This window comes from Corvus moneduloides, chromosome 23, assembly GCF_009650955.1.
Source record: "Corvus moneduloides isolate bCorMon1 chromosome 23, bCorMon1.pri, whole genome shotgun sequence".
In the NCBI taxonomy this organism is placed as follows: Eukaryota; Metazoa; Chordata; class Aves; order Passeriformes; family Corvidae; genus Corvus; species Corvus moneduloides.
Genome location: NC_045498.1, coordinates 5,665,561 through 5,688,351, shown reverse-complemented (window position 1 = coordinate 5,688,351; position 22,791 = coordinate 5,665,561). Strand labels below are relative to the sequence as shown.

The 22,791-nt window shown below is 59.3% G+C and overlaps 1 protein-coding gene across 14 annotated transcripts in view; it reads right to left on the bottom strand.

Annotated features, from left to right (window-relative positions):
* The window catches only part of MACF1 (microtubule actin crosslinking factor 1), a 139,762-nt gene that overhangs the window by 99,329 nt on the left and 17,642 nt on the right, over positions 1–22,791 (bottom strand). For 10 of the 14 annotated variants that reach the window (XM_032132023.1, XM_032132015.1, XM_032132036.1 and 7 more), the window contains 4 exons: positions 6,217–6,278; positions 5,162–5,251; positions 2,661–2,738; positions 1,228–1,320 (listed from right to left, as the gene is read on the bottom strand). In XM_032132023.1, coding sequence (XP_031987914.1) covers positions 1,228–1,320; positions 2,661–2,738; positions 5,162–5,251; positions 6,217–6,278 — 323 coding nt within the window. Of the gene's footprint in view, positions 1–1,227; positions 1,321–2,660; positions 2,739–5,161; positions 5,252–6,216; positions 6,279–7,917; positions 8,247–12,082; positions 12,438–22,791 lie in introns of those variants that run through there. The other 4 variants (XM_032132025.1, XM_032132027.1, XM_032132028.1 and 1 more) reach the window with 2 other exon arrangements.

Here is a 22,791-nt window from a genome sequence, read left to right as displayed (position 1 = left end):
GGGCTCTCCCAGCTGCCCGCCCCCAGGCAGCGGCACTGGGACACGGGAGATTAAGAGGTTCACAATGGAGCTACAACCCCAGAAAAAATCCCGTTAGCGCAGCGGGAGGGGGACGCGCAGGCTCGCCGGCACCAGCCCGGCTCCCGTGTCACCCCCCCGTCCCCCACGGCAGCAGGGCAGCGTCCCCTCCCAGCCAGGCACGGAGGGGACCCAGTGTCCCTGTCCTGGTGTCCCTGTCCTGCAACAGAAGATGCACCAGGGCTGGGTGACCCCGAGGACAGCAGGGACGAGATGCCACAGGCAGGGCCCCACCGGAGATGACGGTGACTCATCAGCATCCAGAGCCTGCCTGACCCCGGCTGCTTCCCAGGGCCAAAGCCTGGGAGAGCCTCGTCAGCAGCCTCACACCCAGCTCAGCCCCAGGCTGCCCCCAAAAGCCTCTGCCTGAGGCACTGCCCATCCTCCAAAAAATGCAATCTTCCAGTGCAATCTTCCTCAAGAGTCTCAAAGCCAGCACTACTCCTGCCTGGAAGGTGCCAGCAGGGATCCAGCAGGGATCCAGCAGATCCCACAGGCTCAGTCCCACAGAGCTGACGAGCTGCTGACAGCAGCCCTGCCCAGCAAACCCCACTCACCAACTCACTGGTGGCCACACGTCATCCCCCCGAAGCCATCAGAGCTACAACTGGATAATTTGAGGCTGTTAAAGACCCAAAACTTGCTTTTCCAAGAGCATCTCCAGCACACAATTGCTGGAGACAGCCCCAGGTCAGGGCGTTTCTCCCAGCACCTGTGCTGTCACTCAGCTGACCCATCCCATCCCATCCCATCCCATCCCATCCCATCCCATCCCATCCCATGGAAAAGTCCTGTGGCTGCACCGACCACCCAAAGGGCCGGGAGTGCCTCGGGATAACAGCCCATGGCCCCTTCCAAATTTGCTCTTCTCCTCCAGAGACTCCAGCTGAGCAAACAGCCACGGCCAACAACCCCGGGAGGCCACGGCACACAACCCGTCATTAACGATTTCGTTATGCAAATGACGAAGGGAGGGCACTGCTGTTCTCCCAACACAGTCTCCATGACACTGCCATGAACCTCCAGGCCCATCCATGTGCCGACATCACCATGGAAAAATGCAGAAACCATGGATTCCACCGCCCCGGAGAGACAATGCGCTCCCTACGCCTGCCCCGCATCCTCCAGCAAGAAAATTCCATGTCCTACCTGGAAGTGGAGGATGATGGTCCAGATGAGGCCCAGGGTGAGCTTGGGGTTGCCATCTGTGATGTCATCGTTGCGGATATTCACCAGTTTCACCTGGAAAAAAGGCAACAGGGTTGAAGTTTCCCATCGGCCTCCCCCGGAGAGGTCCCCAGGGCCACCCCAGGTGCTCCGGTGAGGAGCAGGCACACAGGGAGATCCCAGTGCTTCCCAAAGAGGCAGCGAGGCCACCTCATCTCCTGGCTCGGGGAGGATTTTTCCATGTTTCCAGCACTCTCCATCCAGAAGTGCTTTCCCAGCACTTAATGGCTTTACTTCAGCTCACAGAGCAGCATCCCTGGAGCACTGGTGCATAATTGAGCAGCTACAGAACCACAGAGAGTGGGGAAAAAGAGGGATGACCAAGCTTTAACTCCAGCCTGGGCTCAAAACCAAGCTCTGATCAATCAGCCCTAACGAAGGCAGCAACACCCTCAATCTTCTCCCCGCTCCCCACCGCTCCACGGATCATTCCCTGGCAGGAGTGTCTGGGGTAAGACACCCCAGCGAGGCCACCAGGCCATCACACTTCAAAGGAAAAAGCTGCTTCATCCAAGTGGAGAAACAAGTTCCCAAGAGCCCTTGGCAAAATGTCTCTATCAAGGAGCAGGGAGGAGGAGGAGGAGGAGGAGGGCTGGAAGCAGCTCGCCCTCCCTGGAGTAGGGAATGTGCTCCAATTTATTCCGTGCCCTCAGGCCATCAGCGAGGGAGAAAAGTCTCTGCTTCAGCACGAGCTGGTCCCATTTATCATCATCATCACCCTGGCATATCTGGGAGCATCACGCTGGGGAGACCTGGCCCAACAGGCAGAACAGGACACCCGGGGCTGCGGGGGTTCCACCTGCAGAGCCAACAAGTCTCGGGATGCATCCCATTGCTCCGGGCAGGATCTGCACTGAGGGGCCAGCAGCTCCCGAAAGCCTGGAGGAGGGAGCCTGTCCTCCAAAAACTGAGGGATAACAAGTCCATGCTGATATCCAGAGAGGTGATACCACACTGAGGCACCCCCAGTGACCCCCCCGAGGTCAAGGCAGAGCCAGCTGCCACACCTCCCCAAAAGCTGGGAGCTGTGCCACAGCCACCCATCCCCACAGCCAGGACCTGCCGGGGAGCCCCAGGGGAGGCTTTTGGGGTGCAGAAGTGACATTGACCACCCCCCTCTCAGAGCAGGGGTCTGGTCCCTTTTTCACAGCAGTTTTTGTGTGCGGGGGTGGTTTTCAGAGGCACAACACCCACAGGGAAAAGCCGCCTGAAAGCCATCCTCAACCAGCAGCACAGAGACAGGCACACCCCAGCACGGGCTGATGCTGCTTCTCGACTCCTTCCAAAGCCTCAGACAAGAGAAAGAACCCACAAACCCACCCAGCTCTGCTGGATGAGCTTTTATCAGCCCTTACCTGTCGCTGCTTCAGGAAATCCAGGGCAATCTGCACGTTCTGCAGGCGGTGGAAGCGCATCCGCCCCTTCTCACGTGGCTGCAAGAGACAGGCAGCAGTTTTAGGTCAGGCTCATGGGGCTGGGCTGGCAGCACCCCACATGCACAGTGACCCCCCTGGGAGCTGTCAGCGTGCTGCTGTGACCCCCTGTGCCCCCACACATCCTGCTCTGCCTTGTTCTGGGAGTAAATATGGTCACTGCTGTGCACAGTCCTGCTGGAAGAAGGTTAAAATGCCCTGCTTGGAGATGGAAGGTGGGAAGATCCTGAGATCCAGACCTCTGCTGGTGCCCTGAGGGTCTGTGTCCAGGCCTGGCTCAGCCTCTGAGATCCCAGGGCAGGATCTTGCCCAGCTCACGGACAGCCAGGCAAGCTGGGAAGAGGCCTCAGCAAAGAGATGGACTCAGGTACAGAGTCTGATTTGTCCAGGTGGAAGCAGAGGCAGGACATGGGGACTCAGGCAGGGACCCACTGCAGGTCCCCACTGATGGCAGAGGAGCCCCAACCTCAGCTCCAGCCCCTCCAGCTCCTCCTGCACACGGGCAGGGGCTGCTGCTCCAGGTACCTCTGAATCCCTTGGGAAAGGGCACAGGAGACACCCTGGGCCTTGCCCATCGCTGCTGAAGGTGAGGGATTTCCAGAGGTATCCTGAGCCACGGCCGGGGAAAGGAGATGGGATGCTGGGTCAGCTCTGAATCAGCAGGAGCGGGAGGATCGACACCCAAAACCCAATCCCAGCTTCCATATGAGGAATATTCACGGAATCACAGGAGGTTGGGGTTGGAAAGGACCTTAAAGACCATCTAATTCCAACCTTGGTGGGGGGACACACCCCACAACCGTGTTCTGAACTGTTGGGATGCCCCAAATGCTCCGAGTCACCTTCCTTTCCCAGCCTGAAGGGAAGAGCTGTCCCTGCAAGGGGAAGAGCTGTCCCTGCAAGGGGAACATCTCCAGAGGACCATCAGGAAGGTGCTACAGCCCCAGCTCCTCCTGCACCGCTCCAGGGAGGCAACACTGCACAAGGGCATCGTCACCCCGAGCACAGGGGCTGAGAAACGCACCTGGGCACGTTTTGGGGGTCTGACCCTCACCTGGGGCTGTGCTGTGCTCGCTCCCACCCCCACTCCCATGCAGGATCCCAGAAGGTGCCTGTGCCCAGAGCCTGTCCATGCAGTGCCAGGTGGTGCAGGCCCCGTGGCTGTCCCCTCCCTCCCCCGTGGAGGGGACACATGCTGTCACACCGTGGCGTGCCCCGCCTGCGGGCTGACCCCGCCGTGCACGCACAGATGATCCAGCTGCCGGGCACACAGCCCTGGAACGAGGCACATCCCCACTGCCACAGCTCCTGCAGGGCACCCGGGGTGGGTTTTATCCCAAACCCCGCGGGGAAGGGAGCGCTGGGATGGCGCTGGATGATCTGGCGGCACTGCCAGGGAGATGCTGCAGCCGGGGCAGGCTCGACCTACTTCTTCATCATCATCATCTTCCTCCTCCTCGCTGCTCGCACGGCACCAGGCCGGTGCTGTCACCAGGCGAAGGCTCCGCTGAGCTGGCGGCTCTACGGGCTAAGGAGGGCGGGAGGGTGGCACGGCGGGGACACAGAATGGAAACCAAAATGCGACACCCAGGCACGAGGAGAAACACAAAATAAAAACAACAAAAAAAAGGGGGTGAAGGTGGCTGGGTCTCCGGCACACCCTGGGCTCCGGCACTGGGATTTCCTCCTGATTTTGGAAGCTGAAGAGCAGGAAGCTGTCTGGATCACAAGCAGCGCGATCCAAGTTTTCAGCCCCCACAAAAACGGATTTGGCGTCTCCAGAGGGTACGGAGGGACGTAGGAGATCTTTGCCCAGATGCTATTTTTGGGGGGAACTAAAATAATTGCTGCTGTGCTACGGCAATCGGGATCTTCCCGGAGCTGAGGGAATGTGTCAGTCAGAGAGGGAAGAGGAGGAGGAGGAGGAAGGAGGGGGAACTCTACGATGCTCCAGGAGCAGGAAGAGGTTTGCACCAATGACTGCTACAAACCCAGGAGCTGAGCAGGGGGCAGGAGTGTCACATCTGAGATGAACTGCTGGGCACGCTGCCAGAGAAGCAGCTTTTGGCCAAATTCTGCTGTTATCCATGATTTCAAACATGGAGCCGCATCTGGGAGGTGAAGGTGTGTAAAACTTGGCAAGAAGAGGGAAAAAGCTCCCTGAAAGTCACCATAATCAGGTGAGAGACCAGCCTGGGGAACAGGGGTTTGAGTAAAAATAAATCAATAAAAAATGCAGTGATAAATATAATAGTAAATAACTATATTAATAATAATTATAATAATAATAACGATAAAAGAAACAATGACAGACACTTGAAACCAAAACCAGAAAAGATGGCTGGGGGTGAAGGGGAGCAGGGAGAGGATGGAGAGGGTTTGGGGGTGGTCTCCAGAATCCCTGCCCAGCCCTGGCAACTCACCAGCTTCACTCCCGACAGCACTTCCAGGAGGGAGATGAGGTTGTGGCCATCTCTCAGGTCTTCATAGAGGTCGTTGATGTGCTTGCGCACCTGGGGAGGGGAAGAGCCATCAGTGAGCCCAGAATTATCCCTGGGAAGAGCAGCCTCCCCTTTCCCAAGCAGCCTGGCAGAAGCCGCTGCCAATCTCACACACAAAACCCAACCGTGGCACCATCTGCACTCCAGGGAGCCTGCAGGAAGGGCAGCCCCTCCTGAGGAGGAGGTTTAACTTCTCACATTCCTCACAGCATCCCCCAAAACACAGCTCCCACCTGGGAGCAGAGCAGCTTTCCCCAGGCACCACAGGCAGCCTCTCTTCCCCAGACACCCAGACCTTGTCCTGGGGTTTTACCCACTTGGGAATCCCCAAATGTTTTCCCCCAACAGCCTCAAGATTTTTCTCTGTTTTCCCCTCCTCTGTAAGATTTAGGAAGCAGGCAAAAGCTTGGCACAGAGCTTGGCAAAGCTGGCAGGAAAACACAGCTGGGACATCCAGTGCTCAAACCACTTTTTTCCTCCTTTTTTTTTTTTTTGGCAAATGGAGAATTAATTAAAACCCACCCAGAATTAACCAAGGAAGCAGGAGGCACCTCGTGGTGCCGTGTTAATCCTGCTTGACAAACTTTGGATCTCGTCTCCACCCTGGAGCATCCTTCAAAGGACAAAAATGCCCCTTTTTTCCTGGCAAGGGGGTGTGAGGGAGGAGTCAGGATCTTCTCCTTTCCCCCAGGATGCACAAGCCTCGAGTTAAAGCAAGGACCAGGTGCCCAGAAAGGAAAGGTAATAAAAGGGCTGTGTGGTGATGCTACAGTGCCCTCCAAAGGCTCCAGCACATTTCCAGCACATCCTGCTCTGCTCTGACTCAGGCGAACACTCAAAACAAACACTCCTAGGCGTAAAACAAGTTTTAAAAGCCCCTTAAAAAGGCCTTTATCTGCCAGTCCTGAGCTGCAACACAGAGAGAGAGAGAGAGACGGTCATTTCACCGGCTTTATAACAAAATCCGTGACTCTTACCTTCATCAAGTGTTTATTGACCCATTTAGTGAAGGTTTTCTTTTGGACTCTGTCCCGTTCATCTGTCAAAAGGAGACAAAGGCAGCTCTTGGTCAATGGTTCTCATGCAGAAACTCAAACGACTTTGAAATGACGGGAAGAGACAGAGGGATCGCCGCCGGTGCCAGGACGGATCCCGCGCGCTCACAGGGAACAGAGGTGGCTTATTCAGGGAATGGTGTGGGATGGGGCCGTTCACGCGGCTCCAGCATCCCCCCCCGGGCAGGGAAATGGGAGTCAGAACAAAATGCACCGGGTTTTTTCTGCTGAGAATCACGATATTTAACGAAAGCAGCATGGATGACCGGGATAGGTACGACCGGCGGCACCGACTGAACACCGGGAATTCAGCCCCTCTGTGCCTCCCCACCTCCCCTGGAGGCAGCACAGGGAGGGAAAAGGGGGTTTGCCCAATTTTAGGAGGGTGTCCCCCTCCCCTGCCCACTCCTGGAAGGCTTTAGGGTGTTATATAAACCCCCAGATGTCCTGTAACAGGCCCTGGCCAGGCACTGCCAGCGCGTGCAATTAGCAGCTTATTCTGCCGCTGTATTTTTGGTTCATTGGATTGCCAGGATTTAATGTTTATTTCTGTCCCCCAGCTCAGCCCTGGTCAGAGCTCTGAACGCTGCTGGGACAGGGTGACAACGTGGGTGCCATCCCCAGGGAGTCCCAGTCCCCAGGGGTGGCAGGGGGATGGGATGGGAGATTTGTGGTGACACCGAGCAGCGACGGGGGAGCTCCGGGCAGGCTTCTTGCTCCATGAAACAAAATAATATCACGGGAAAAACACAGGCAAACAGGCGAGAGGAGATGGTCCCACAGGGCACAGGGGGTCCCACTCAGCTCCCCAGGCAGCGAGGGGGGCTCAGGGCAGCCCTGGCAGCCTGCCCTGTGTCCAGCAAGGTTTAACAACATCTTGGAGCACAGAGAGATCCTCAGCACCGACCCACGGCACACAACCCCGAGCACTGCATGTCCAGCCCAGAGGACCCCTGGGATATTTTGGGAAAGGATGAGCCCTGCTCACCCAAAACACATCTCTGACACCAGGGTGCACCAGGCAGCAGCACCCCTTGCTTTGGTTTTAAGTTAAAAATCAAGGAAAGGGAGAAAACCAGCATTTCCCAGGCCAAGCTCCCCAGGACAGCCCCAGAACCCATTCCTGGGACGGGAGGTCACTGGGAGTCCCCGCACAGCCCCAGCGACCCTCGGCAGAACCCCCCCCGACGTCTCCATCCACAGATGGGAAAGCACCACCCAACACCCTTCCTCTTCCTCACCCACCCCGCGGCTTCCCCCTCCGAAAGCACCGCAGCCAAGCACGTGGCACAGGGTGACACAACGTCACCTCCCCCTGTCCCCGCTCTGCCCCTCGGCCACGGCACGTAACCAGGTGCCAAAAACTACCCGGAGGCTGAGCCACATCCACCCTCACTTCCCACCCCGCCAGGCTCCAGCCTTGGCACGGCTTCCCAGGAGCCACGGAGCTGCCGCCTGGCACCGCCGGCCATAGGAAGCTGTGTCACTCGCATGTGGTTTTTAGGGGTTTTCCTTCACCCCTCCAGAGCCGCAGCGTTGGGTCCCTTCCCAACTCTGGCGTCCATTCGGGATGGACAAACCCCGTGTCCCGGGCGTCCCGCGGGCTGGGCAGGGGGTACTAACCGATGCAGCACATCTGGCACACCAAGCAGGCGCTGAGCCGCCTCTTCTCCCCGGAGAAACGCCGCCTCTCCATCGCCCCAGCCCCGGGATGGCGAGTGCTGGGTCCCGGCAAAGCGGCAGCACCTGGGGAAGGGTCTTCTGGGGAAGCGGCAGCACCTCCCACTCGCCGACCTCGACCCCGGCGGGTGTGGACGGATGAGTTCTCGGCCCCAGAGAACTCCTCCCACCGTGCCACTTCCTACCCGCGGTGTCCCCGGCGCGGTGTCCCCGGCGCGTTCCTCCTCCGCAGCATCGCCACCGACCTCTCCCCGCGACGCCCGCTCCCGGCTCCTCCGGGTGCTCCCAGCTCTGCAAAATCCTCACCGGCCCGCGCTCCCAGCGGCCGGCAACCAGCTTGGAAAGCTCCCAGCAGCGAAGGGCAGAGCCGCTGCTCCCTCCGGCACGTGGGGAAGAAGCGAGGCCGAGCGCGGCGCGGCTCCCGCAGCCCAAAGCCCGGCGCGATCGGGATGCGGGCACGGGCTCGTCCCGCAGAGCTGGGCACTGCCCGCTGGCCGGCTCCTGGCTTGTTTTTCCTCGTCTTGTTTTCCAGTTAATTGCACCAGGGACAGGAGGGACAATGCCGGGCTGTTCTCCGCGCTCCCGCCTGCCCGCCCGCGGCTTCTGCCCAAATCATGTCCCGGGTCCGGAGCGCTGGAGCCGGGACGCGGCCCCGCTTGGCACGCGGGGAGATAACGGGGGCCGCCTTATCACCACCTCTCTTCCTCTTCTAAATATAATCCCCCTGCAGCCCTTCTGCCGGCTGCTGCCGCGGCCTGGAGGGCGAGAGGAGCCGGGCTGCTGCCTCGGGAAGGTGGGAGCACGTCCCCGAGCATCGCACGGAGCACACGGGGACAGAGGGATGTCACCGGGTCCCACAGGGACAATCTGCAGCCAGCCACCTCCAGCGCTGCATCCCAGGGGCGCCCACAGGCCGGAGGCTCCTCGGCGAGCTCCCTCTTCCCATGTCCCGCAGAAATGGGGGGTTCTCCTCTGGTTTTTTTTGCCTTGACTCACCACCTTTGGGTGGTTCCCGGGCTCTGACCAGATTAAACCTCCCCAGCCCGGACCCACGCTATCGGCTGAGCTAATAATAATGCTGGTTACTGCTTACTAACAATATTAGGGCATTGCAAGCTTATCTCTGCCGAGCTAATCTTTTCCAGAGTCACCCTGACAAATAACTTGTTGCAATCCCCCCCATGCTCGTCCTCTCCCTGGTCCAGAGGAGGTTTGCTGGCCCCAGCCACCAAAAACCACCCTGTCACCAGCCAGGGACAGTCAGCAGAGGCACAGCAGGCAGGTAGGGCAGGGCCAGAGTGAAGATTATGGGGAAAAGGAAAGGAAAATCTGTCCCACTCCAAAGCCAAGCCAGTGGCAGGAAAAGGGACTGCAGAGCCTCGGGTCCCTCACACGCAGGGCATGGAGCAAAGGCTGGTGGCAGTGACACAGGGGACATCACCAGCAAACAGAGACCGTGAGCCTCTGCAGGACCACACGTGGTTTAATTCCCTTGCCACCTCCCCTCCCAACACTGCTCATCAGAGCTCAGCTCACTGCATCCCAAAAACGGGGATCCCAAAGGAACCAGGGCACTGTGGCACAAATCCCCCACAGAGGCTCAAGGGGCATTGGGGGCTGCACAAGGGGAAGGTGGGTTTGGGGTTTTCCTCTGCTGTTGAACTCACCTAGTTCACCTGGAACAGGGGAAAACCATCCTGCCCCACAACTCCAAAACCAGAGGCATCAGCAGAGCACGGAAAGAAAAACTCCCACTCCCCATCCTGCTGCACCTCAGCATCCCCAGGCATTTTCCATCATCACAGGGAGGGCTCCCACAGGCCCTGGGTGCCAGAGAACCCCTCAGCACCACCACAACGCCCTGCACAGACAATTCCCTGCCCGTTTGCCTGCGGCAGCCTCCGTCCTGGCAGCCTGCCTGTCCCCAGCAGCTCCCAACACGTCCGGCCGGGAGCTGCTGCTCCCCCCAGATCTCTCCTCCATCATCGCCGGCCTTGCTCGTTGTCACACTCCATCCCTGCGTGCCTCCTCCTCCCTCAGGCTGCTGCCACAGTCCAGCCCCAGCCCCAGGAACCTGCAGGATAAAAGGTGCCCGGCCAGGCATCATCCCTAATCCCAATCCTGGCTGGGCACCCTCCGTCGCACCGATGCCCGCTGCTCCCCAGGATGGCTTCTTGCCATCCTTGGGAGGGAACCCAGGGGGCTCCATGTCGCCCACCAGCTCCTGCATTGAAATTAGGAAGTGGCTCCCAAACTTCCTGCTCCTTTTAAATCCAAAGGAACACAGGAGACATCAGACAGGGCACTGCACTGGGTGAGCTCGCAGAGATCTCGAGGATATCTCCAAGCCCACGCTCAGTGTGAAAGTGGGATTAAACAAGAGCCAGCCTTGGGGTAAAGGAGGGGTTGGTTACTTAAAAATGCCAAAACTCCAAATTTTCAAGCGTTGAAACCCAGCGTTTTCCCTTCAAGGCAAGCAAAGAATGAGAATGAGCAGGGGGCTTTTCAAACCTGGCACTTTTGAGAGGAGGGATATGCAAAAAAATCTGGCTGGCTGAGGAGCACAAGGTATTTAAAACACGCTGGCTGCCAACTTGAGAGCTGACATAATCCATCATGACAACAGAGCCAACAGGGCAGGATTTACGGAGCCTTTCACCCAGGGAGAGGAAACAGAGCCTGATTCAGCCTGGAAGAATGCACAAGAGATATCTGCAGTGGAAAAGTATCCAACACCCGGATATTTAATGAGGGAGACACCTGAGATGTGGCGATGCAAAGGAGAGCAGGGCAGACGCTCAGCAGGGCTGGGTGAGGGCCACAGAGCGAAAAACCTGCTGCAAAATGATCCTGGTCTGCCAGGATTGGGCTTTACCTGCCCTTTCCTGGGAAAAAGTGAGGAAAGAAAACAGATTTTGAATACGCTCAGTGCTTGCAACACTCGCTCCAGGATTTTTTCCAAAAGGGGTGGATTTGGGGGGGGGGGGGGGGGAACATCCCTCCAAGTGGGATGAAGCTGCAGGTTAGCATGGGGAAGAGATAGTCCAGTTGGGGAGCATCCAAGAGGTCTCCAAATGGAGCCAAGAACATCACTGGACAACACTGCCCAGCCACGGAGATTAATTAAGTGGACAGGTCAGCAGGAGGAATTGCAGCAAGGCTGGGTTTAGTGGGTGACAGGGTGCATTCTGCATGACACGTTTGTGCAATTCCCTCTCGATCTCCCTCTCCCAGGAGCTCAGAGGGAGAAAGGAAGCGTATCCCAAAGCAGCATCCAGGGAAAAGCCTGCGCGCGCTGCCCGGCTGCGCAGTCCCGCCCCTTTGCACGGAAAAAAAGGAAAGAAAAGAGGGAATCGGTCATGGACGCAGCGAAAGGGCCCCATGCGGAGGCACAGGCGAGAACAAGCACGGCTGGGAAGAAAGAGGGAGGAATCAAAACAAACAAATCCCAGGGGGGAAGAGGTCGGGGACTGAGAAGGAGTTCAGCGAGACCTCGTCTGGGGCCTGGAGCTATCCCACACCCCTGTAACAAACCCTTGCCCTCCTTGGGCAGTCATGTGCAAGCCCTATTTTGGGAAACTGAGGCAGGGTCAGCCCCAGCTGCTCGGCGAGGCCGTGCCAGCGCCGGGAGAAGCTCCCAGGGCCGCGTCTTGCCGGTGCCGGCGGGTGACGGAGACGCCGCTGTCACGGCGAAGGGTGGCAGCGACCGGGGCACAAACGGGAGGCAGAACCCCTCAGCCACGTGTCGTGGGATCGTGCCAGACACAAAGCAACCTCACCCCCCCACCCAGACCCCCCTCATCCCAATCTCTCCCAGCCCCACACAGGCCGGGAATGGGTGGCGAGGCCAAATTTAGGCACTCGAACCTCTGCCCCACCCTCTCCCCCCCCTCCCCACATGGGTTCAGAGCCCCCGGGAGGCTCCCCATTGCCGTGTCCTCCTTCCTCCCCACAGCCACGTCCGTCCTTGTCCGTGACGCTGCCACGGCTCCTGGGGAGGGACAACAATCCTGGGGAGGGACAACAATCCTGGGGAGGGACAGCAAGCCATGCCCCTCGTCACGCCGGCCATCTTAGCGCTCCGTGCCCCCCCCGGAACCACCCCTACCTTCCCTGCTCCGGCTCCTCCAGTACAGGACGCCGGCGATGCCCAGGACGTGGCTCAGGACAAAGGCAGCGGGTGGCAGATAGGAGCTCTCCGAAAGAGGCATCGCTTCCTATTCCCGGCCCGTTATCCCAAGCCTGGCTCCGACTTTCTTTCTCCTGCTGGAGCCCGGCATCGCCGGGAGGGTGAGGGGATGGGGGCTGAGTCGCTGCCTGGAGAAACTTCCAAAACTTCCTGCCTGCGCCTCTGCCTGCAGCTAGCTGCGTCCCACGGCGTCCCCGGAGCTGGCAGGGCTTGGGACAGCCAGCGCCGCTGGGACTGGGAGATTTGGGAGCTCCAAGAGGGGGCGGGTAAGAGGGAGAAAAGCGAGCGTCAGGCCGGCTCTAACATCTTTCCTCGGAGTTCTCGCGGCCAAACTTCGTCCGTCCCCCCCCCCTTCCCCGCTCGGTGGGGAGAGACGTCATCTCCTCAATATCCATTCCCAGCCCCGCTGGAAGGGAGCCGCAGCCGAGGGGATATCGGCGGCAGCAGCTGCCGTGGCGGCATCGCCGCGAACCTCCCCGTCCTCACGGGGGGCTGGGGACAGGCACAAAACCTCGGCAAACCCACCCCCCCGGTGGGTGACAGTCAGCAGCGTCCCCTGCCAGCAGACAGCCAGGGATGCCAAGCGCAGCCGGGATCCAGGGGGAGCGGCTGGGACACGGAGGCAGCACTTCCCAGGGCTCCCGGGGTACTCGGGCTGGAGCCAGCAGTGTGTCTGCTGGTAGAAAACTCTGCCCAGCAGCGGGGCGAAAGCAATGGGGACAGAATCTGGGCTTCTGGGAGTTGAGGACCACCAGCACATCCCCACCACCCTCCCCGGATGCTCTGAATAATGTAAGAACAGCCCCGCGCAATGAGGAAACACCCCAAAAAGATGCTCTAACACCAGAGGTTTGGGTGCTTCCCCACCCTCCCCGTGGCTGGGTGTCCCGCTTGCCCCCAGCACCAGAGACTTTGCAGCCCAGCCCCATTTACCCAGCCCCATTTACCCACGGTTTGCACCGCGTTGGACGTTTCTCAGAGTTTCAGTTCTTTCCGGAAACGCTTCCGCCGCCGGCGGTACCAGGAACGGAGCAGGGAAACCGAGAGCAGCCAGTGCCCCCCCGGCCCCCCTGCCGTTGTAACCACAAGCAAACGGGGTGGGGAGGCTCCCACAAAGCCTGGATTGATCTCAGAGCCCATCACGTCCCCGTGCCAGCTCCAGAGGGAAGAAACCGGCTCTTGGATAGTGGTTGCACGGAACTAAAGGCTCATTTTTTCGCCGTTACCTTCTCCCAAGGGCTCAGACAAGAGAAGGTTGTTCTGCCGGAGCTCGGGGGAGTTGTTATGGTGAGCGTGGCACAGAGCAGACCTGCAGAGCATCAGCCTGGCTCAGGATTTACTGGTGGGAGAGCCAGGAATCCCAGCTCAGGTTCTACTGACCTGGAGATGGAGCTCATGCAGGGCCAGATGCCATCCCACAGCTCCCGCTCCACATTTGGGAAACCCCATGAGGTCCAGGGTTTCATGCAGGTGCAAGTAGAGACTTACATTGTATTTATAACCCTGAGCACTTCCCCAAACCCAACAGCCACCAGCTGGTCAGGCACACAAAGAAAACCATATCAAGCAAAACCTGATAGACCAAACATTGCCTGAAACATTCCAAAACCTGGCACAGTTTGACTGAAGAAGCTGTGGCTGCCCCTGGATCCCTGGAAGTGTCCAAGACCAGGTTGGACAGGGCTTGGAGCACCCTGGGATCGTGGAAGGTGTCCTTGTCCATTACAGGGGTGAGGAATGAGATGATCTTTAAGGTCCCTTCCAACCCAACCATTCCATGACCCTACAACTGCATCATTCCCTGGGGTTCCTGCAACCCCCACATCTTTCGGGACAGGGAGATGGGTGATAAAAAATACAGAATTACCCCGGGGCTCGGCGCTGTTGCAATGTATTTTCCAGAGCTCCATCCCTGCACGGATGAAAAATATCCTGGCATAGTTTTCCTCCAAAGCCGTCTGCTTTCTGTTAAGGCTGCAGGAGGAATGACCCACCGCGAGGCAGGCATGAGGCCACCATAAATGAGCCCGTGGTTCACCCTGAGCGGGGTGAAGAGCTTCCTGCAAGGCAGAGGTGGAGCTGGGATGTGCCAGTGGAAAAGGGTCCAGGAAGCAGGAGTTGGTTTCCCACATCCCCTCGTCCCAGGTGCAACCATGGGGGGCTCAGCTGCTCCTGTGCTACCTGGGTGTTTCCTGCACGGAGGGGCTGATAAAATGCACTGAGCTCCACCTGGACAAGGCTTTGGGTGAAATAAATCCTTAAAATATACATAATCACGTGTAAATATATGGATTTACTTACATTTATACATACAAATATAATTTAATGGAATCGTAGAATGCCCTGACTTGGAAGGGACCCACGAGGACCACTGAGCCCAACTCCTGAATATATTTATATAAATGTACATTTATATATATCACTACATCCCTCTGCTGCATCAGGACACCCCAGGGATTCCTGTGACGCCAAATTCACCCAGCTCAGTTTAGCACCATCACCCCACTTTCCTTTTCCTGCTACAGGAAGCTGATAAGGTGGGAAGGAGGTGGCTGATCCGGGGTGTCAGGAGCCAACGGCAGCTTTCAGGGTGACTCTGCCGAGCTCTGGGGACCATCCAGCCCCGGATGCAGCCACCCCCCCCTCCCTGCCATGGAAACCACCCTGAGCACCCAAAACACAAACAGCTCATTTTTAGTTCCTTGCAAAGCGGCTTGGCCCGGAAAGGAAAGGGGTGGGGAGAGGACACATCTCTCGCCCGCGCAGGAATTTGGGGAGCGGAGAGGCCCTGCCCTCCCACAGAGGGGTCCCCACCTTGCAGGGCACTCCCCTTATTTCACAGAGTGCCCTGGGCAGCATTTTGCATCACCCAGCATGGTGGGACCCCAGCGCTGCCCCCCACCTGGGTTTAGGGTACCCCACAGCACAGCCGTGGGGACGCGGATCCCGGACCCCCCTCGCTCCAGCCACGCTCCTGCCCGGAGCTGAGTCACGCCAAACTTTGGGTGTCCTGGGCTGTTCCTCCCCCCTCCCTGTGCCTCCCCAGTGAGTAATGCTCAGGCGACAAGAGATCGGCTCCCGGCTCCGGCATCTCCTTATATGACCGGAGAAGCTGCCGGGCAGTGTCACACGAGAGCCGGGCACAGCCCTCGTGTCTCTGTCGCCACTCAGGGCATGGAGGCACCTTGGCATCGCTGTGGCTGAAGCCACTGCACTGCTCCTTCATCCCCTGGGTGCTGTGGCCTGGCAGAAAGCAGCAAAAGCTCCACGAGCTCCGGCCGGGGCGGCGTGTCCCAGCCCCGGGAGGTGGCAGCCAGGTGGCACTGTGGAAACGCCGGAGTGGGCATCGCTGGGGACAGAGCCAGAGCTGGCACCTGGCGGCGCTGAGCCGGGGTGAAGCATCGCTCCGGCGCTCTGCCTGCACCCCGCTGCCAGCTCCCCCCCAGCCAAGCCTAACAAAGCGCCTCCGCTGCCTGCAGCAGGAAAAACTGGACATGGGAGCAGCTGGGAGTGCCCTGGAGGGCTTCTCTGCCCCAAAGGGTCATCAGGGTCACCCCACCCTGCCCACGAGGCACCCCAGTTCCCACAGCAGCTACAGAGCCTGTCCAGCAGCAGTGCTGAGCACGCACAAACTCGCGACTGCAGGACAGGAGCCAGGTTTCCTGCCGTGCTTCCTCAGCAAAGCTTTTCCCCTTTCTGCTGGTTTTTTCCTCCTTTCTGGGGGGCTTTAAGGGCAAATCTCAGTCGCTTATGGCAGCGGCTGAGAATCGACCGGGAGGGGAAGGAGAGTCCAGGTTTTGGATTGGGGTGCCCATGTAAATCAAAGACAGCATCACCCAGGGACAGGTCCTGCTCTGGAGTGGGTCGAGGAGCCTGTCTGGGCTTCCGTGGGAGCTGGATGGGGTCACAGGGCTGGAACAAACACTGTTCCTAATCCTGAACCAGGGCATGGAGCACAGACCCCACTCCAGTGCTCAGCTGAGATCCTTCCCCCTTGGATCACAGCTCTTCCCCCCCCCCCCACCTCCACAGCATCACACCCTCCCGGCAAACCGCACCAAAGGCAGCTGCGGACAGACAGACAGACAGACAGACAGCTCAGCAAGACCCATCCCTGGCTGCCGAGCGCTCCCGCACGTGCCAGGGCACCGCTTTCTGCCGGCAAGCACGGGCAGGGCCCCGCCGGGGCGCGGAGCCTCGCTCCACCCTGCCCGCGGCGCCAGGAGCCTTGGGAAAGGAAAGCCAGAACAAAGATGACGTTTCTTCTGATCCGGGCTATTAAAAACAAGGTGGAACGAGGCAGGTCACGGCTCCCGACGCTGCCCAGCTCCTCGGCTCCAGCTCCCAAACCCTCTCCCGCTGCCGGTGAATCACCCGCCCGAGCGTGTGCGGGCACAGCCGGTGAGCCCTCGCCAGCCGGCTCCTGGCACAGCGGGCACATTCCCCACGTTCAACATTTCCTTCTGGCTTTCGTCATCCCCCAGCGGCCACATTCCCGCTGGGAGGGACGGGGAGAAACCCGCGGGGTCCTCTGCCGGCCCCTGGGCATCATCACCCCCCTCCACTACTGCAAAAATGAGGATTATGGAAACTCGCAGACAGCAAGGCTCTTGTGGCCCTGGAAAACCAACATCTCAAGCACAGGGGGGGTTGTGCAAATAGGGATTTTGGCTCTGAGTACCCCTCCATTGCTCCCCATTTGGACAGGGAATAGTGGGGGCTGGAGCTGGGCTTCATGCGGATTAACCGGAGCAGCTCCATCCCACCCAGGGCTGGGGGGCTGTTCTGCACCAGCTCCCCCTGGTCTGCACCGTGAGGGCAGCACAAATCAATATTTGCCTGCGAATCTCTCTCAGAGGAGCTTCCAAAGGTCAGCTGGACTCGGCAAAATGAGGGGAGAGGGAAGGGGCTGGGAGGGAACCTCGGACACCCCCTCCCCCCTGGCACTAAAATCGGAACTGAGCAAAAGGAAGCTCCGGTGATAAGAATGGAGATGTTCCCTTTTCCAGCAGACGTCTGGGCACCAAAATTAGAAAAATATCTTTAAAAAAGGACAAGACTTCCCTTCCCACAGCAGGGCTGACATCGGGGGGGGGACGTGGGAAAGGACCCCGGGACCACCTTGCTGTGGGACACGGAGGTGGAGGGCAGGGGTAAGAATGTTCGAGGCAAGGCTGGAAGCAAACATCATTCCTGTGGCTTTCATCCTGCAAAGGCAAACGGCTGAGCTGGATGGCCACCTGCTCATGACTTAATCATTCCCCAGCAGCATGAACTCCTGGGCTGGAGGGCAAATTCCCCAGCACAGCGGCAGTTATGGGGTCTGCGGGAATGTGACATCCCAACAGGGCCCGTCCAAAGGGACCAACCCCAGCGAGATGGACAGAGCCAGCAGGAGAGCCCAGGGCCTCGAGAATCTCAAAAATAACTCAGAAAGAGACCGTTCCCTTCGCAGCAGGATCAGGGAGAGGCTCCCACATCTCCTGCAAGAAGAGCAGCCAGCATTCCCAGGGCACCAGCCTTTCCTAGGTGGGGTTCACTTTTTGGTGTCCCAGAACCAGCACCTTTCCCAGGGGCATCCAGAGCCAGGGTGCCCACCCCTCCATGCACCCCCCAGAGCGACCCCAGCTCCATCTCCCTGACACGGATCCCAGCAGATCCTTGCCCACGAGCCACGTGCACGCAGTGCCAGCCTGAATACATCCCATTCCAACTCTCTCCCAGCCTTTGGAGCTCTCCCTCCGCGCCGGGAGCGAGCGTCACGCTGGAGGGGAGTGATCTCACCGCTGCTTTCCCAGCATGACAAACCTCCCTCCATCCACCCTCCCCAAGGCTGCGGGGATTGTGCTGACGCGGCAGCTCGGGCATTATTTCACCGCTTCCCGCTTCTCGGAAGCCTCCCGTGGTTTGTCACCCCTCCGAGGACGCTGGCAGCGCCTGCTCATTGAGCGATGCCACGAAATTCACGGCCACGTAACCCCGGCTCCCGGAAAGCACCGAACCCCGCTGAGCTGGCACGGACTCGGTGGCATCGTCCTGCAAGGAGAGGGCAGGGAACGGGGACAGGGCACTGGGGGCACGGATCAAAGCTGCACGGAGAGCTTGGAGCCATCCATGGAGATGCTGGGTGAGAGGGAAGAGGTGAAGCCGGTGCCGGAGGCGAGGAGGATGGGGATGAACGGGGAAAGGAACAGCAAAGGTCTCCCGGCAGAAAACCCCGCGGGCTCTTCAGGAGGGAGCAGCATCAGCCCTGGGCAGAGGAAGGCTTGCTCGCACACCCACGTGCAAGAGGACACACACGTCTGCACGCCTTCCCAGGGGCCTGTGCTGACACGAGAGGTGGCTTCTTTCCCAGGCCGGGGGAGGAGGAGGAAGGCGATGCCATCTCCGGGTCCCTCCCTGCCCCTCCGGCCACGGGGACAACGCCGCACACCTCCACAGAGCCGCCGTCTCCACGGCTGGGTAAACACCCGCTCCGCAATTCCCAGCACACCCCGACAGCCGAGGGAGAAAACCATGAAAAAACAAAACACCGAAAAAAAACCCCAAACCCCTCCACCATTGAGATTTGATGGAAACCCCGGCAGAGGGGACGGGCACAGCCCCGTACCAGAGAGCAGCCCAAATCCCAAATCCCAAATCCTGCACCCGCTCCCACCGCCTGCACAGGAGCTGAGCACCAGGAATGCCCTGAACGCTGGAAAAATTCCCCAAATTAAGTCCCAGGCCCCGGCCCCTCTTGGAGGAGCCAGACCCCGCTGTTCCCCAGCACCGCCAAGCCCCAGGGAGAGCCGTGGGGAGCCGGATTGGAGCCGCGGCGCTGGGATCATCCCCGGCAGCTCAAGTCCAAGCTTTGCACTTCCCACAGCAGCGGCTTAGGGAGCAGGAAAGCCGGGGGGGCGGAGGGATGGCCGGCATCAAAACTCCTTTTCTAGCAGCTAACAAAAGAGCCGGTGTCTCCGCAGAGAGGCTTGTTATTCCAACGCCAACCAGAGGCTGCTTGGCAGCGGGGGAAATAGAGAAATGTTGGCCTAGTGGGAACTGGCTGCGCTTTGTTTGGGGGGTGCTGTGTTTGCACAGCCCCCCACACAACGGGGGTGTCGGGGTCAGAGGGGTCAGGGATGGGCTCTCCCCTGGGTGTGGCCACTGGGTCTGGTGGCCCTGTCCTGCTCCTCACAAATAAAGCAGAGGTGACTGCCCAAGGTGCTGTTAGGAAGCTGTGTCCCCCTTTTTTTCTGCCTTCAGCTCCCCAGGTGTGCCCCGAAAAGCAGCTCAGAGTCTCCCCACCGTCGCCACGCTGCGAACACGAGGACGGCAGCGGTGGAGCCGGAGATGTGCAAAGTCTCCTCTGAGAAATGGAGGTCAAAGGGAAGGAAGCGGCCGATTCCCTCCTCTTCCTCTGCAGATGGAGGGCAGGCAGCAACCCTGAGCCCTGATCTCATTAGATGTCCCAAACTAAGCAGTGTGAAACCTGATTAGCGCCGGGCGGGAGGCGGGCGAAGGAGCGGCAGCTTGCTCTGCCAGCCAGCCCCAGCACCCTGCCTATGGAGAGGGCGGTCTGGGCAGCAGGGCACCCACAGTTGCCTCCCCACAGCACCCAGGACCTGTCCTGGTCCTTCCAGGCTCCATCACACCCCCGGTCATGGCTGTGCCGTGCTCTGAAGTGATGCTTCCTCCCAGCTCCGGCCGGCCTTGGCGTGCAGCAGCACAGAGAAATGTAGGATTATAAAAAAAGGGGAGGCAGGAGCCCAAAACCTCTGTTCCCTAGAGACCTGCTCTCCTGCAGAGAAACTTAATCCCTGTTAAAAAGCAAATGAAATAATCCAGTTGCTAACACTGCTCTGGCCACTCCGTTCAAGCCCCAGGCCTGCCGGACCCCTCCAGCCTGGCCCAAGCCCAGCAGATTCCCTCAGCAGGGCTGAGCCGGACCTTTCCAAGGCTAAAACCATTCCTGGCACCACAGAGCTGTGGTGGGAAAGCTGTAAATCAACAGAGAGCCTCAGTCAGGGCACAGCCCGTGAGTGTCCCTGCCTGGCTGTGCTGCCCAGGGGACACCTCAGCGCGTGGCCCTGCCAGAAAAGTGCCACCCACCCTTTCCCAGGGGACACCAGCACCATCCTCCTCACACACCGGGACACAGGGCTGGCAGAGCCACGTGCTGGAGGAGCCAAAACTCACCAGGGCCTCCACCCACGGCAGCCAGGGAAGATGTTGGCCCTGGATCTCTTATCACACCCGGCCACCTTGGGCGGCCTCGGCTCCTCAGGGAAGCCACCACATGATGGGACGACAGCAAACAGTGACAAGGGGACGAGCTGTGGCACCACTCCAGCACGGTGGCACACAGCAGAGCAGGATGCTGCTCCTGCCTCCTGCTCCGATCCCACACATCCCTCAGGCAGCACCTAAACCCCTCTTTTTTAACAGCAGAAACTCAGCCACGAAATTCCTCACCACTCGTGCACAGTGGTGAGGTGACAAGAACAAGCATGGACCCACTCCTTGGTCACGGGGAGGGGGGGAAAATCTGAGCCCGGTTCCCCTGGGGAAAGCACGGGGCAGCTCCAAGGTCAGATGGAGCCAGATTAGCTGGCAGTGCACGGACAGGGCCGTGGAGATGTCGGGTTTGAGCCGGCTGCCAAGTAAACAACAAAACTCCTCAGAAAGAGAAACCAGCCGTCCTCGTGCTGCTGGTAAAATTAACCCAGCAATAAATTTGTAATCAAATGGGTTTCCTCAGCCAAGCCCAAAGGATCTGGTCATCTCGGGGCCGTGACCGACGCTGCTCCGGGAAACTCAAGATGGAAACTGTGTGGAAAGTCCGGGTGACCCCACACCCACCGGGGCAGGGTCCCTCCTGGAGCAGCACCCTTTGTCCCCGGCGTGGAGACAGGGATCTGGCAGGGCCCCCCAGCCCCATCCCAGCTGGGCGGGCTGGGGGCACTGGGATGCTCTCCAAGCCCCTTGGAGGGCTGACAGGGATGGATGCTGGCACAGAGCCGGGGGTCAGGGGCCTGGACTCACACACACGAGCATTTACATATGAAACACTCCCAGCTCCAATATCCGCTGCTGCCTCCACCTCCCCGGGGAGATGAATAGAGATGAGGGGGGAGAAGGGAAAAGAAACCTCTCCAGCAATAAACCCTTGTTTTCCTCCAGCTCTGGCCAGCCCCGCAGCTCAAGGGCAGGCTGGGCCGGCTGTTTTCAGTGCTGGGAGCACACTTAGATCCACGGCAATGCCAAACAGTGACAGCGGGATGCACGGCGCAGCATCTCCACACCAGCGAGCGCCACAGAGCCAACCATTCCCTGTGGGCACCCCTTCTGTGCTTGGATGCACAGGGAAGGCCCCCAGCAGCATGGAAGAACTCAAACTGTGCTGGCTCAAGCAGTGTTTGGCCTCCTCCAAGCACAGAATCCCAGACTGGATTGGTTGGAAGGGACCTCAAAGGCCATTTCATCCCCATGGGCAGGAACACCTTCCACCAGACCAGGTTGCTCCAAGCCTTGTGCAACCTGGCCTTGGACACTTCCAGCCTCCACCCCTTCCCTGCCCACACCACCATCTCCTGCCTGCTCTGCTCCCTGAATTAAAACCACGAAGGGCTGTGGTGAACACAGCTGGTGACAGACAAAGTCGGCATCACTGGGTCTAGAGGCAGCAAAACAGACCCAAATCCACAGACTGGGGCTCCTTGGGGACGTGCCACCCACGTTGCCACGTCTTTGTTCCAGGCTCGCGGGCACGGAAAGCGCCACGAGCTCCGGGATGTGGGAGCCAGAGAGGGAGCCAACGCTCCCAGCAGGGCTCTGGGCAGCACCTGGAGAGGGGAAGGCTGCCAGCTCAGCTCCTGCAAGCAGTCACCTTGTAAACACGATTAATAATGTCATGTGGGCTCCCCGCGCCTCGCTCGCGCCGGCAGGACGGGAACTCGCCGAGCTGCAGCTGGAGCCGGGGCTGGGAAGCTCCATGTGAGAGCTTCAGCAGCAGCCCCAAAATGCAGAGTTGGGGTCAACAGCACCCAAACCCTGCACCCAAACCCGGCACCCATCCCTGCTCCGGCTGCCAAGGGGCTGGACATGGAGGGGACAGCGCCGGCCACCATCCCCGGCACACCCAGCCGCCACATGGCGACTCGGGGCTCCTTTTACATTGATTCCCAGTGCCAGCTGCAGCGAGGCTCAGGAAAAATTTATGATGGACACCACGGCAGCATAAGAAAGTGAATTATATTCCTCCCAGACTCGATAAGTCAGGGCAGCTGTCAGCCACAGAGCCGCGGGATTAACCCTTCGTGGCGGTGGCGGCGGCTGCACGGGAGGGTGGGGACACTGCCAGCCTGCTGGTGACAACTCCCTTGGCTCCCTGCTAAATTAAACATGGAATTGATTCACCTTTGTTATACAATGGGATCAGCTGGTAAAGCCCAGCCGAGGCCTTGCTGTGAAAAGGGGCGAGTCAATGACAGCATTGTCGGATGACAGGCGATGGCATTCCAGGTGCCTTCTGTTTTCCTCTCCTGCCCTTCTAGCAGGAGAACCCCTGCAGCAGGATGAGGCTGGCAGGGAATTCCAGGGCAAAAAGCTCCTCTGACAGCAGGGAAGATAAAAAAATAGAGAAAGAA